We start from the raw sequence: 12,572 nt of genomic DNA, 5'->3' as shown, positions 1-12,572 counted from the left end.
TGCATACGACTTTTAGTGGCGTCCCAGCAGCCACCTGAGTTATATTTGGCAGAACAGTGAACGCTCTCTCAACTTCAGTGAATGATCCCATTTCGTTATTCTATATGTTGTACAAATCTAGCAAAGAATGCGGGTCGCCGACCTCTTTAAGAGAATTCACCCTTTGTGTAAAGGCATTTACTCTGAGAACTATAAATACTGCCTGGGTCAGAGCGTGTACCGTGCTCGCTTCGGCAGCACATATACTAAAATTGGAACGATACAGAGAAGATTAGCATGGCCCCTGCGCAAGGATGACACGCAAATTCGTGAAGCGTTCCATATTTTACTCTTCTCGGACGTTCGCGGGTAGGGGGGGGAAACGGAGGCTCCGCACGTGCAGGCTTTTACCCCGCCGAGGACCCGCACAGGGGCGGCATGACGCCGGCGCCGTGCCCCAGGTGCGGTCAAAGTCCCCGGTGTCCTGTGGGCACCCGGGATTCCGTCTCTCACGTGGGCCCCCAGGTGCCCCCTGCCCACTGTGCCACCACGTGGACGTGCATTCCTTAGCGTCTGCCTTTAAACTTCTAAAACGTCTGCTAAGACGGGGCGCAGCACACCCAAGTGTCCACATCCGGGTTTCTACACGCAAGCCTAGCTGGACCATCTTGTGCCAGAAGGGACGGGGCTCAAAAAATCAAACCCCACCCCACGATGATGGGCTGCCTCAGGCACGGGCCGAACCCGGAACAATCTGAACGACGGAGTAGAGTAGTAATGGGTCATTAACCCAAACTAGAAAGTAAATCCTCATGTGTCCCAACTGATACCAGCTGCTGAATAAGGGAATACCCGAGGGAGAAGAGACCAAAGTCCCTGCAGAATTCCCAGTCATGAACACAGATCTTCCGCCCCCAGGGAGGCGGCTCCCAGCTCCCACCCCCGAGCCTCAGCTGCGCCCTGAGGACAGTGTGGCGGGGAAGGAGCTTCCCAGGAGCAAAGCAGGACCAGCACGCCCGGCCAGGGGACCAGGGCCAGCGTCCGCAGGCAGGCAGCAAGGACCCCTGATGGGACGAACCCGGACTGGGGACGTCCTGCGGGACCCCCGGCCAGTCCCAGACACGCACAGACAGAAGACGATGGGAAGGAACACAGGGAGGCGCAGGGAAGACAGAGGCGGGGGCTGCAGTGATGTGGCCACAAGCCAAGGACCGCCAGGGACCCCCGGAAGCCGGAACACACAAGAAGGACCCTCCCCTGGAGCTTCAGGGGCCTGCCTGATTGAGTTTGGACTTCTGGCTTCCAGGACTGGGAGACAATAAACTCCTGTGGTTTTTAAGCCACAGCCACTTCGCTGTGGCCACCCCGGGAGGCTCATACAAGTGACTTTTTGGACTATTGACAGCCTGGAAGTGGCTGAGCTGGGGTCTGAACCTGGGCACCTGGGAAGGGGACAAGCCAGGGCAGCAGAGCCGATGGACCCAGGGCTCCCAGCAGCATCCCCCCGTCCACCTGCCTCACAGGTGGGGTGTCCCTCAGTGTGAAGCTTCATCCCCCGAGGCCTGCAGCCCTCAGTGACCAGGACCTAAGCACCTCCTGAACACCTACTGGAGGAAAGGAAACCCCACAGCCGGAGACCAGAGCACCAGAAATTTATTGAACTCTCTACTTTTCCCAAAGCACAACCAGCCACACACACAGGAGGGGTGTCCCCCAGCTCTGCTCTTGTGGGACACGCCAGGATGACCAGTGTGAGGACACCCCAAGGCAACAGGCCAGAGCTGGGCGGGGGGGAAGGGGACACGAAGAGGGGAATGGGGCAGTCCAAGGGCAGAGGCTTCTGGCTGGAAGTCCCGATCCCCCAGTACGAAGGGAGGAGGTGTGCAGAGCAGACAGGGCCACAGGAGCCACCAAAAGCCACCAGGGGGAGAACAGCACACATTCCCAAAAGGTGGTAAGACCAGCCTTTAAGATGTAGCTTCTGTCCTAGGTTGCGCACGCACGCACGCACACACGCACACACGCACACACACACACGCACACACACACGCGCGCGTGCGCACATGGGCATACAACAGAACACTCCTGGAAAAAGGGGCAGAGCCCCAGAGACCCCCCCCAAGCCAAAAACTGGGAAGGGGGGGGTCAAACAGGGACTAGAACAAAGTCCCCCGATTTATCAGTTGGGGCAAGTTTTTGGTTTTTCTTCCCAAAAGGGAAATTTAAAAATCTACAACAAATCATGCCAAATTCATTAAAAGTGATAAAAACCCAGCCTCTCATTCCTTGCTTAAGCTTCAAACGGGGCTGGAAAAGCAGAATGAAGGAACACAGAGGTGACCAGGCCGGGTCTCCTCGCTCGAATACAAGTCCCAGAGCGGGGAGCTGCAAGGCCAGGCCAGTCCGGGGTGGCCCCAGCCCCCAGCGTTTATCTGGGAGAGGTGGACAGGGAAGGGGCCAGGGTGAGAGAGAGCCACCCGAGGGGAAGAGCGTGTCTACAGGGACAAATTCTCAAAATAATAAAGATACTGTAGCAAATGGTATCCGAGGTCTGGGCAAGGGGGAGGCAGCGTGGGGGGGGGGGGCAGGGCGGGGCTGCCATCAGCTGCACTGTTCCAGGTACGCGGACAGGAGCAGCCCCGGTGGCAGGAAGTCCAGGTGCCGATTGCTGACCTTCATCTGCCTCTTGCCCTCCAGGTCGGCACCTGTGAGGGGGGCAAGGAGGGCAGCAGTGACAGGACCGCGGGAGTCCTGGGCCCCCAGGTCACCACCTCCATCCCTGCCCTCACGGGGGACCCCAGCCGCTACCAGCCTCCCTCTCCCTCACCTCCCTTCACTCCCAAACCTGAACTAGCCCAGGGTACCCCAAGCTCGGTCCCACTTCTGGGCCTTTACCTGGGCCATTCCGGCTCCCCTACTCCCCATCTGTTCAGGGCCCAACCTCCTCTGGGTTCAGGCCTCGGCTCAACTCCCACAGAGAAGCAACCCCCCAGCCCAGCCCTTCTGTCCTGAGTCTGTGGGAACAAAGAGAGGTACGGGGGCTGCGAATCCACCAGGGGAGGACTTAGGAGGAACCATCCTAGGGTTGCCATGGAAACCGTCTCCTCAGCAACTCTGGGCAGGAGGCGCCGATGAGGAGCAAGGACCCAATGGGGCACCCAGAGGCAGCAAGGGCCTGTGAGGACCCTCTCTGGGGGACTGGTCAATGTCACATGTGTGGCACAGGGGAGGGGGGGCTACAGCTAAATAGAACTTTGCCTCTCGTCCTGGGGGCCCCGGATGCCACACAGGCCCCTCTCTCCCTGCAGCCCTGAAGATGCAGACTGAGGAGCATCTGTGCCCACGGCATCACCCAGCCTGGAGCCAGGCTCACGAGGGGCCTCTGATGAATGAATGCATCACCATTCATCATTCCATTCGTCATCATCAGTCCCACCACCCACCCTCTGCTCATGCCGCCCCTCCTCCCCGAGAAGTCTCCCCCTGAGTAACCAGACCCTGCGTGACTCTGGCCTTGGCTTCCCTGGGCTGCATCAGCCAGGTGGGGTCCTGCGGGCCAGCAGCACTTACTGGCTGAGATGAGGTCCATGTACTGGCAGATGGCGTGAAGCAGGAGCCTCTCGAAACTGGAGGGGAATGGATGGTAAGTGGCCGCGGGCCAGAGCCAGACCCCTGGCGGAGCACACGGCGCTCACTCCCACCCAGTCACCTGTTGTCCAGCATGGCCGTGTACACGGCCTGGGGAGACACAGAGAAGAACCTCAGCAACCGCTCCTCCCAGGTCTCCAGCGTTTCCTGCAGGAGAAACGGGTCTAGGGGTGAGGCCAACCGTGAAACTGTGGACAAGCTGTCCAGGCCCCATGCCCAGGGCTGCCTTTGGAGGCCAGAGTCCTAGCTTCAAATGTGGCCTTTGACCTGCTACACGAGGCTACCTAACCCTTTCCAAAGATAGCAGGACTGAGATATCGCCATACTGTTGAACTCCTGTGCCTTCTGCCTCGTGAACTCCTACACATCCTGCAGTACCGACCTGCATTGTCCCTGTCCCCCCCCCCCCCCCGGCCCTCAGGGAAAGCCCTTTCCCAGCCCTGGCTCCTGCAGGCTGATCACACTGATCTGGTCTGTATTCTGCCTCGTCTCCACCAACACCACCTGCACTGGGTAAAAGATCTCCTATCACACCACCGCCAATTCAGAAGGTGAGAAAGGCCATCAAGAAAGACCAAGCAGGTGGAGAAAGATGAGGCCTGGCCTGGTATTCACCATGGGGATGCGGCTCCGCTTGAGGACGGCTCTCAGACGCCTGCTGATGCGCTGGAAGCAGTCACGAGGTGTGTAGGCCGGGTCCTCTACAAGATTTCCTTGAGTAGGGCAGCCGCTGGAGCAAGCCTCTGGCCTGCCCACAAGCCAGGCTCCTCCCCACCGGCCCCGGGCACCGCCCACTCACCAGGCTCCTCCCCACCGGCCCCGGGCACCGCCCACAAGCCAGGCTCCTCCCCACCGGCCCCGGGCACCGCCCACTCGCCAGGCTCCTCCCCACCCGTCCCCCAGGGCACGGTCCCTGCCACAAGCCCCCCCACCCCCACCGCCGCCCAGGCACCAGGTTCCTCCCTACCTGTCCCCCCCCCCCCCCCGCCAGGTACGGCCCAGGCACCAGGCTCCTCCCCACCCGTTCCTGGCCGGCCCAAACCACGATCAGCCAGGCCCCCCTCCATTCCTCTGGTCCTCCCAACCTCCCGTCTAGGCCCGCACCTCTCCGTCGGTCCTCCCCGCGGCCAGGCCCCCTCCTCCGTGTCTTGCTCTTGCCCGCATCCTCCAGGTAGCGGAGAACCCTTTCCTGTTCCTCCCCAGAGCGGTTCATGAAGTCATTCCAGACCTGGAAGAGAGGCAGGCAGGACCCAGGCTAATGACTGCGCGTCTCCAGCCCCAGGTTCTCCATTTAGCCAATGGGCACAGAGGGCCAGAGTGTGTGGACAGACTCCTCGGAGACACATCTGCCCACTGGGCTGGGCCAGGAGTTTGTGGGGTACCCGCAGACCTGCCTGTCTGGGGCAGGGGAGTGACATGGGCCAAACACGCCCCCAGTGGACTCATTCATTCCCAATGATGGGCAGGTGAATCAGGAGTGCTGGGAAGTTCTGGGGTGTGGTGGGAGCTCTGGCTTGGTCTGGGGAGCCCGAGGGAAACAGAGAGGGTGTTCATCAAAGGACCAGAGGGGGATGGGTGCAGACGGGCCCTCCTGAGGGAGGGACCAGCACGGGCCAGGTGTGGTGAGAACGAGAGCGGGGCCAGTGCGGCCAGAGCAGAGGGGGGAGGAGGGCGCGGGAGCCCCACCTCCATGTAGGTCTCATTGCTGCAGGCCTCTGCGAAGATCCCGGGTGCTGCCGGGGGGGCCAGGTCCCCATCGTCCAGACCAGCTGTGCCCCCGTCTGTCTCCAGCAGGGTTAGGAGGTACTGGGCTAGATGGAAACAGATGGTCTCTGGGCTGGGGGGGGGTGGCACTTGGGGCCCCCCAGTCTCCACAGAAACTCCTGGTCTCTGCATTTAAGGCCTTTACCCTCTGGCTCACACCAGTCTCCCCACCTCCAAGCTCCAACTGTCTTTCCCAGAAGGCACAGACACCATCTAGCCTCGACCTCCAGAACTCCTACTCCTCCCTGGCTTGTTGAACTCCTGGACATCTTTGAAAACCCAAGCTCCAATGCCCAGAGCTCCTTAAGGCCCAGCCCCAGCATTGCCCAGCTCAGGGTCAGACTCATGGCAAAAACAACAGATAATACCAACATACACACCATTCTCATGTGAGCCCTAGGAACCCCCAGGAGGTGCCCCCAAGCCCTGCTCACTGTTCTCTAGGCGCTGGAGGCTCTTCCGCCCCTTGGCCTTGGGCACGAGGTCTGAGTTCCGCACAGCCTGGTTGATGAAGTGTTGTTTCCGCTTGGAGGCTGACAGCCTCTTCACCTGGGAGCCAGCTAGAGCGGGCAGGCAGCCCGGAAGGGGCCTGTGGGCCGGGGTTGGGGTGGGGAGGCAGGCCTCAGGGCCAACACAGGCCAGGACCCCCAGGCAGAACCCCATTACAGCCCCTGTACCATAGCCATCACCTGCTTGGTTTCCCTCAGCAATGGGGAGCTCTGTGGAACCCTAGACCCTTCAAATTTCATTTTGTTTTGGGGCGCCTGGGTGGCTCAGTTGGTTAAGCAACTGCCTTCAGCTCCGGTCATGGTCCCAGGGTCCTGGGATCGAGCCCCGCATCGGGCTCCCTGCTCGGCGGGAAGCCTGCTTCTCCCTCTCCCACTCCCCCTGCTTGTGTTCCCTCTCTCTCTGTCTCTCTCTGTCAATTAAATAAATAAAATCTTTAAAAAAAAAATTTCATTTTGTTTCATGGTCACATCACCCAGGAGGCCTGTACAATTGTGACGACGGATTAGGAAACTGGGGCCCGGAGAAGAGAAGACACTTGCCCAAATTCACACTGTGGGTGGGTGGCCAAGAAAAGCTTCTCCCCTCTCCCCCAGGCTTCCAGATTGTAACTGCAAGCTGGCAGGACCCAGAGTCTCCAGGATTTGACCACCACCCTCCTCTGGGAGTCTCTCAGGAGACTTGATTTAATGGAGCATCTCCCGTGCCAGCAGCAGATAAACCAGGCAACAGCCCCCAGAAGCTCAAGGTGATGCCTGAGCCCATCTGCCTCAAGTCCCCGGAGTCCCCCTGAGATGTGCCCAGAGGTGGGGCTGGAGTGGCCTCCTCGGAACTAATCTGTCCTCCTGCAGGCAAATGGCACTAATGGTGGAGATGGATTAGCAGCTTGGCCGGGACCCCCACTGGGGACTCGAGGGCCACCTGCAGACACAGGGAGTGGGAGGGCGCGCTAGATGGAAATGTCCTGGCAAGGAGTTCCCACCTTCCTGGTCAGCCCCCGAGGACCCCCAGACCACAGGCTGAGAGCACATGGCCTCCTTGCCGCCCCGCCAGCATGCCGGGCACAGTCCCACCTGGGGGCCTCTGCACGGGCAGTGCCCCCTGCCCAGTGCATGCTCCCCCAGACTCTGAATGGCTCACTCACTCATCTGCTTTGGCTCTGTTCAAACCTCTCAAGAGCCCCCGACCCCCTGTGTAAACCTCACTGCTTTGTTTTTCTGATCGCGGTACATTCTACTTCATTGGTAACTGCCCACCTCGCCCACAACACGGTAATCCCCACGCAGACATTCACAGCCATGCCGGGGACGCCGGATCAGTTCTCAAAATAATCCCACGATTCCAAGACTGAGTGGAACCGAGCGTCCAAAATACCCCTCCAAACTTTCCTAGTACCCCAAGTTCCCAGGACAAAAACTAAAAACAGAAGTGTGGCCTCTCCCCTCCAAACCATGAAACTCTAGGATGGTGGAGACAAGTACCCTTGCAGGGGTTAGGAAGGAAGTCAGTGCTCCTCAGGGTCCATACATATGTAAAGCGTCCCCAGCATTAAGTATCTGTACGATATAGAATGGCCATCACGTCTTGATCAAAAACCAAACAGGCTGATGAGACTCCGCACTGCCTGACCGTCCCAGTGGAGCAGGTAAGTGGCCCAAGGCTCGGTAGTTAACAGTTTCCACCCAAATCCATGCTGTTGCCTCATGAATAAACTCACACGTGAACAAGCACCCATCAACAGGAACACACAGGAAGAGGCACTGGGTGGACCCTGGAATCTCAGCCCTGAGTTCATATCCCAGCTAGGATGCTTCGCTGTGTTACCTGGAGCCTCAGCTCACTCTCTGCAAAGCGAAGATAAAAAGGTGCCCGTGGGTCTGAAAGGGGACACTCGGAGCCAAGAGGGCCAGGACAGGCACCTGCCCCACTGACTTCAGGCACTGCCTGCTTGGTTTCCTCCTGTTATGGGGAGCTCACCCCCTATGTCGCACTGTTGATCACAGCATCGTCTCTGGACTGAATGTTCATTTTCACCATTACGATCATGCCAGGAGACCAGGGATATCAAGCTGATGCCCATTATACAGAATTGCAACTGAGGCACAGAGTCCCTAAACTGAGATCCCACCATTGCAAAGAAGGCAGCAAAGACAGGACGAGGCAAATCAAGTCAGCACAGAGCCAGTGACTGTGAGGCTGGCTCCAACCTGAGGGCTGCCTCCCTGAGGCCCGAGCACCCCCACTGTGAGCCCCAGCTCACCCACGGCCTCCCCAGGGCTCCAGTGCTTGTGTCTCTACCCTGGCAGCTGGACCAAGTCCAGAATAGCAGCCTGCTGGGGCCGATAACAGAGTCTGCATCCGGGGGGACCTATCAGGAAATGTCAGGGCAGGGCTGAGCCCTCGGGACATGGGGCTTCCCCACCACCTCACGAGGGTGGCAGAGCCAGGATTTGAACCTGGCCTGAATGGGAACACTCCCCTCGAACCATTCAACCTCCTGCTTCTCTGAGCCCACAGAGTTCCATGCCCCTACCTAGTTAAGTCCCAGCCGGGCCCTCCCCTGCGCCACCACCATGCATGGCTCCCCAGAACGCTCAGGGCAAGGCCCAGCCCTGCCCTGTCCTGTACCGGGAACACAGGGGTCTGTGCCTGGCCCCACAGGCTTTCGGAGGGCTCACCACCACCTCGTGGGCCTCATGCACTGAGCTGAGCACCGGGAATTGAGTCCCGCCACCAACTCAAGCTTGCTGACTTCAACCAAATTCCAGCAGAAGGCAAGAAACATGTGGCCTCCAGGGTCAACTGCGGGGCCCGGACCCCCACTCAAGAAAGAGAGGACAGTGGAACTGGGAGGGCAGAAGCAGCAGCCCACAGATACCCAGCAACTCAGATTTGTAATGAAGGTTGGGGGTCCTCTGCTCCAGACCAGGAACAGTCTGCCTCAGGGCCTTTGCACATGTTGAGCCTTCTGCCTCAAGTACACTTTCTCAGAACATTCTGGTCTCTGTTCAGATGTCACCTCCTGGGAGAAACCACCCTGCTCCTGACCAGCCCAATCAGCTGGTCCACGTATCTGTTCACTACTTACTCCTCACCTCCCACATCAGACACTTACAAAGAGGAGCGTCCCCAGCACCTGCCGAAGGGCCAGTTCAGCTATTTTCCAGGCCACCCAAAGAGACCACTTTACCGATGGGGAAACTGAGGACCCAGACAGGGCACCTTTGGCTTCCTGGACCCGACGGGCCTCGGGAAGTGTCTGCATCGTGAAAGTTGCTTGTGCCCAATGAAGGTGGACAGGCCCAAGGTAGAAACACCTGCTAAATCAGGTTTGAGTTTGGGGAGAATAGGCCCCTGTGTCTCCCCGAATTCTGTTCCCTGCAGGTTTTGAAATGAGGCCTTTTGACACCTGTTCTCTTGGGCTAAAATCTACTTTCTCTGGCACAAGTCCCCTCCCCCAGGAAGAGGCAAGAGAGGAACCTATTTCCCGAAGCAGGAAACCGAGGCGGGGGAAGGCTCAGAGCGGAGAGGTGACTCAGGCTGGGGTGGGGCCAGCTGGGGCCCCCAGCAGTGACCACACCCCCGGGGACACACAGGGGTGAAGGAACACCGGGGTACATCAGTGGGGACCCACTGGCAGGTTAATACCCACTTTGCATGGGTAAGGCCCCTTAAAAGAAGGTAACTACCCACATCTGTAGAGACCCACATGGCTTCTGGGTAAAGGCCCAGGTGGAAATCACAAGGAGGTAATAATAAGTGTAATAATGAAACAATAATGAAACAAATTAAATAATAAGATGTTTCAGATAATAGTTAAAGAATGGATGCTCCTGGGGCCTCTGGGTGGCTCAGTTGGTTAAGCATTTGACTTTGGCTTGGGTCATAATCTCGGAGTCCTGGGATTGAGCCCCACATGCCCCCCCGCTCAGAGGGGAGTCTGCTTCTCCCTCTGCCACTCCCCCTGCTCATTCTCTGTCAAATAAACAAAATCTTAAAAAAGAAAAGAAAAAAACGGATGCTTCCTTCTGCTGAGCACATGGTCGTTGACCTCTCCCCACCCCATCCCAGCCATTCTGAGAAGAGGCCACTATTTATATCTCATTTTACAGATGGGGAAACCGAGGCATATACTGCTCAGGCGGCTGGCCCAGCACACAGAGGAGGCAGTGGTCTCCTTGCCCCCCCCCCAAACCAGGACCACAGGGTGGATGGCACGGGTTTCTGCGGGAACACCCTGATTAAACAGGAATCTGTCCCAGACCCTTTGGGGTCTGTACCCAGAGCAGGTGGCTCCACCCTCTTCAGCTCCTGCTGACCCAGGATTTTAAGCACCGCACACATTTAATCTGTCAAGTACTCAGGAACAAAGAGCCCTGTCTACTCAGGAGGTGGGGGGCTGATAATCCCCACAGGGAAGCGCAGGACTGGCTGTGGGGTACCTACCCAGCTTGGGGACAAGAAGAGCGGCTTGTGGGTAAATACCCAGAACAACACCAAAGCGGTTTCCGGGGACACCGCGCGCAGCGGCACCACCTCACCTGAGCCGGTGACAAGGCGCATGAGACCCCCCCTAAAGTGAGTCAATACCCGGGCATGGGGTCGGGGGGGCACCTCTGGGCCCCGGAGGCTTGTAAACGCATAAACGGGGTGTGCCCCCTCTGCCCAAATACTCGGGCGTGTCGGGGATGGGATTTCCCCGGGTGGCAACGAAGCCCCCTAACCCCACCCCCACCGCGGTCTGGGGTCTCCTCAAAGAAAAGGGGCGGGACAGCCTGGGGCTGCAGCCAGACAGGAGGGGAGAGAGGAGAGGAGGGGGTGCTGGAGTCCCAGGAGGCATGGCCCGCCCGCCCCGCCGCGCTCACAGCGTCCGCCGCCCGCCTGGGGCGCTTCCCACCGCCGCCACCGCCTCCTCCGAGCCGCCCTCCGGGTTCTCCAGCGCGACCATGGCTCGACTTGTGTTGTCGCCGCCGCCCGGCAGGGCCCTCTCGGGGCCGAGCAGGAAGTGACGGGCGCCCAGAGGCGGGCCGGGGCGGAGCCTGGAGGCCGGACGCGCGGGGCGGGGGCCGAGGCCACGCAGCCAGCTAGATCCCGGGCTGCGGGTGGCGAACCCCCAGCCCCGGGGACAAACGGGAAAACCGAGGCGGAGAACGGGGACCGCGGCCAAGCCCCCAGTCTGCGGGTGTGGGATGGGGGACACCCAGCCCGGAGGAACAGACGAAGAAACTGAGGGGGGAGGTAGCGTGATCCTTGCCCCTGAAGCCGGGCTGCGGGGGGGGGGGGGGGGGCACCCAGCCTCCAGTAGATGGCCGGGGAAACTGAGGCCTGGGTAGCCAGGAAAGAGGGGGACATCCGTTTCAGAGGCGGGGGACAGATGAAATGACCCAAGCCCCAGACCACCCAACCCCCAACACCAAGTTGGCATTTCCTTCCACCAGCCCCTCCCAGCCCTCTGTTCCAGCGCAGCGCGGGGAGCATGGTCTGGGTGCATCAGTTTACTCATCTCTAAAAGTAGGACAACATCCCACCCCCTTCCACCTTTAAGGATTTATTCATTTCACAAACGCCCCCTGTGGGCAGGGCCCAGTGACGAGCTCTGGGGATGCAGCAGGGACCAAGACAGACCCCTTCCCCCCTTCCCCACTGAGTGGGTAGGGAAGAGGAGTTCTCTGAGAGAGAGAGACTGGTAAGCTGCAAAGTGGGAAGGGCGAATCAGGCGGAGAGAACAGCCAGTGCAAAGGCCCTGCGGCATCCAGAGTGACCAGAGCAGTGTGATGAGTGAGCACGAGGGGGATGGAGGTAGGCGGCAGAGGGTGGATCCGTGAGCCTGGCGGTCCCGTGATGGGAGGTCCGGTTTTTGTTCAGAGGCAATGGGGAGCTACAAGAGGGTTTAGAGAAGAGAATTAAACCTACTGTGGAATCTAGAATCCACCCTTCCGTCTACAAGAAGAGTGGGGATCCAGGTCCATGAAGAAGAGTGGGGATCCGGGACCACGTGAAGTGACACCACGGGGATATAACCCACCACATGCAGCCTGTTAGAAATTGTGCAGGTCAAATGACCCGATTGCTTTAACAGATAAAGAGCAACAGGTGAGGAAGGAGTTATGATAAGGAGGAGGAGCTGCTAAAAGACCCCAAAAAGCATGTGCTGTGTGACATCACACAGATAAATGTGAAAAGAGGCAACAGGACTCAGTGGTGACACAAATCCCAGGAGAGGGCACTTCTGGGCAGAGTGATGGGGAGGGGGCCCTGGGGACCGGGAGCCTTTGGTTCCCTGGTCTGGCCCGTGATGACTAACTGCTCAATGAATGTGCTAATTCTAGAGGATGCAGTGTGGGCCTCACCCTGATACTGGAGTCTCCTTCCCAGGAAACCTGTGTGGTACCTTCCTAACACCCTCCTGGACTCCTGGCCTGCCCAGGAGCTGCTGTGGCCACTGCTGCCCATGGCCCCCACCTCAAAGGTCCTCTCCCAGGCCCTTAGACTCAACAACATCCCCCCCCCAAAGAGATCCTCCATCCTAGCAAAACCTTGGATCTCCTCATTCTAAGCTGTTCCTCATTCCCTTTCTGATTTTCTAGACCATTTTGAAGGTGGAAAGAGGGTGAACAGGGAATGCGCCCTCTCCAAGGCTCTGCACTCCCACTGGAGATGACCGAGGTGCCTCA

At 59.0% G+C, this 12,572-nt stretch overlaps 1 protein-coding gene and 1 non-coding gene across 2 annotated transcripts; one reads left to right on the top strand and one right to left on the bottom strand.

Moving 5' to 3' along the window:
- Window positions 1-221: 221 nt before the first annotated feature.
- On the top strand, window positions 222-328 carry LOC114226358 (U6 spliceosomal RNA). The gene has a single exon (XR_003612739.1). It is a non-coding gene; the product is annotated as a U6 spliceosomal RNA (small nuclear RNA).
- A 1,286-nt stretch (window positions 329-1,614) lies between these two features.
- R3HDM4 (R3H domain containing 4) lies at window positions 1,615-10,905 on the bottom strand. The gene is made up of 8 exons (XM_028126073.2): window positions 10,764-10,905; window positions 5,826-5,980; window positions 5,314-5,438; window positions 4,732-4,855; window positions 4,243-4,328; window positions 3,689-3,774; window positions 3,550-3,605; window positions 1,615-2,684 (listed from the first exon to the last, which is right to left on the bottom strand). Exons 1-8 carry the CDS (start codon window positions 10,844-10,846, stop codon window positions 2,581-2,583), a joined length of 819 nt encoding a protein of 272 aa, XP_027981874.1. The 5' UTR covers window positions 10,847-10,905; the 3' UTR covers window positions 1,615-2,580.
- Between the last annotated feature and the right edge of the window lie 1,667 nt (window positions 10,906-12,572).

This window comes from Eumetopias jubatus, unplaced genomic scaffold, assembly GCF_037043125.1.
Source record: "Eumetopias jubatus isolate StellerSeaLion01/CBP00866 unplaced genomic scaffold, mEumJub1_p1.0 scaffold_1, whole genome shotgun sequence".
Classification (NCBI taxonomy): domain Eukaryota; kingdom Metazoa; phylum Chordata; class Mammalia; order Carnivora; family Otariidae; genus Eumetopias; species Eumetopias jubatus.
Note: the sequence above shows the minus strand (reverse complement) of the source record. Positions and strands in the feature narration are given on the sequence as shown.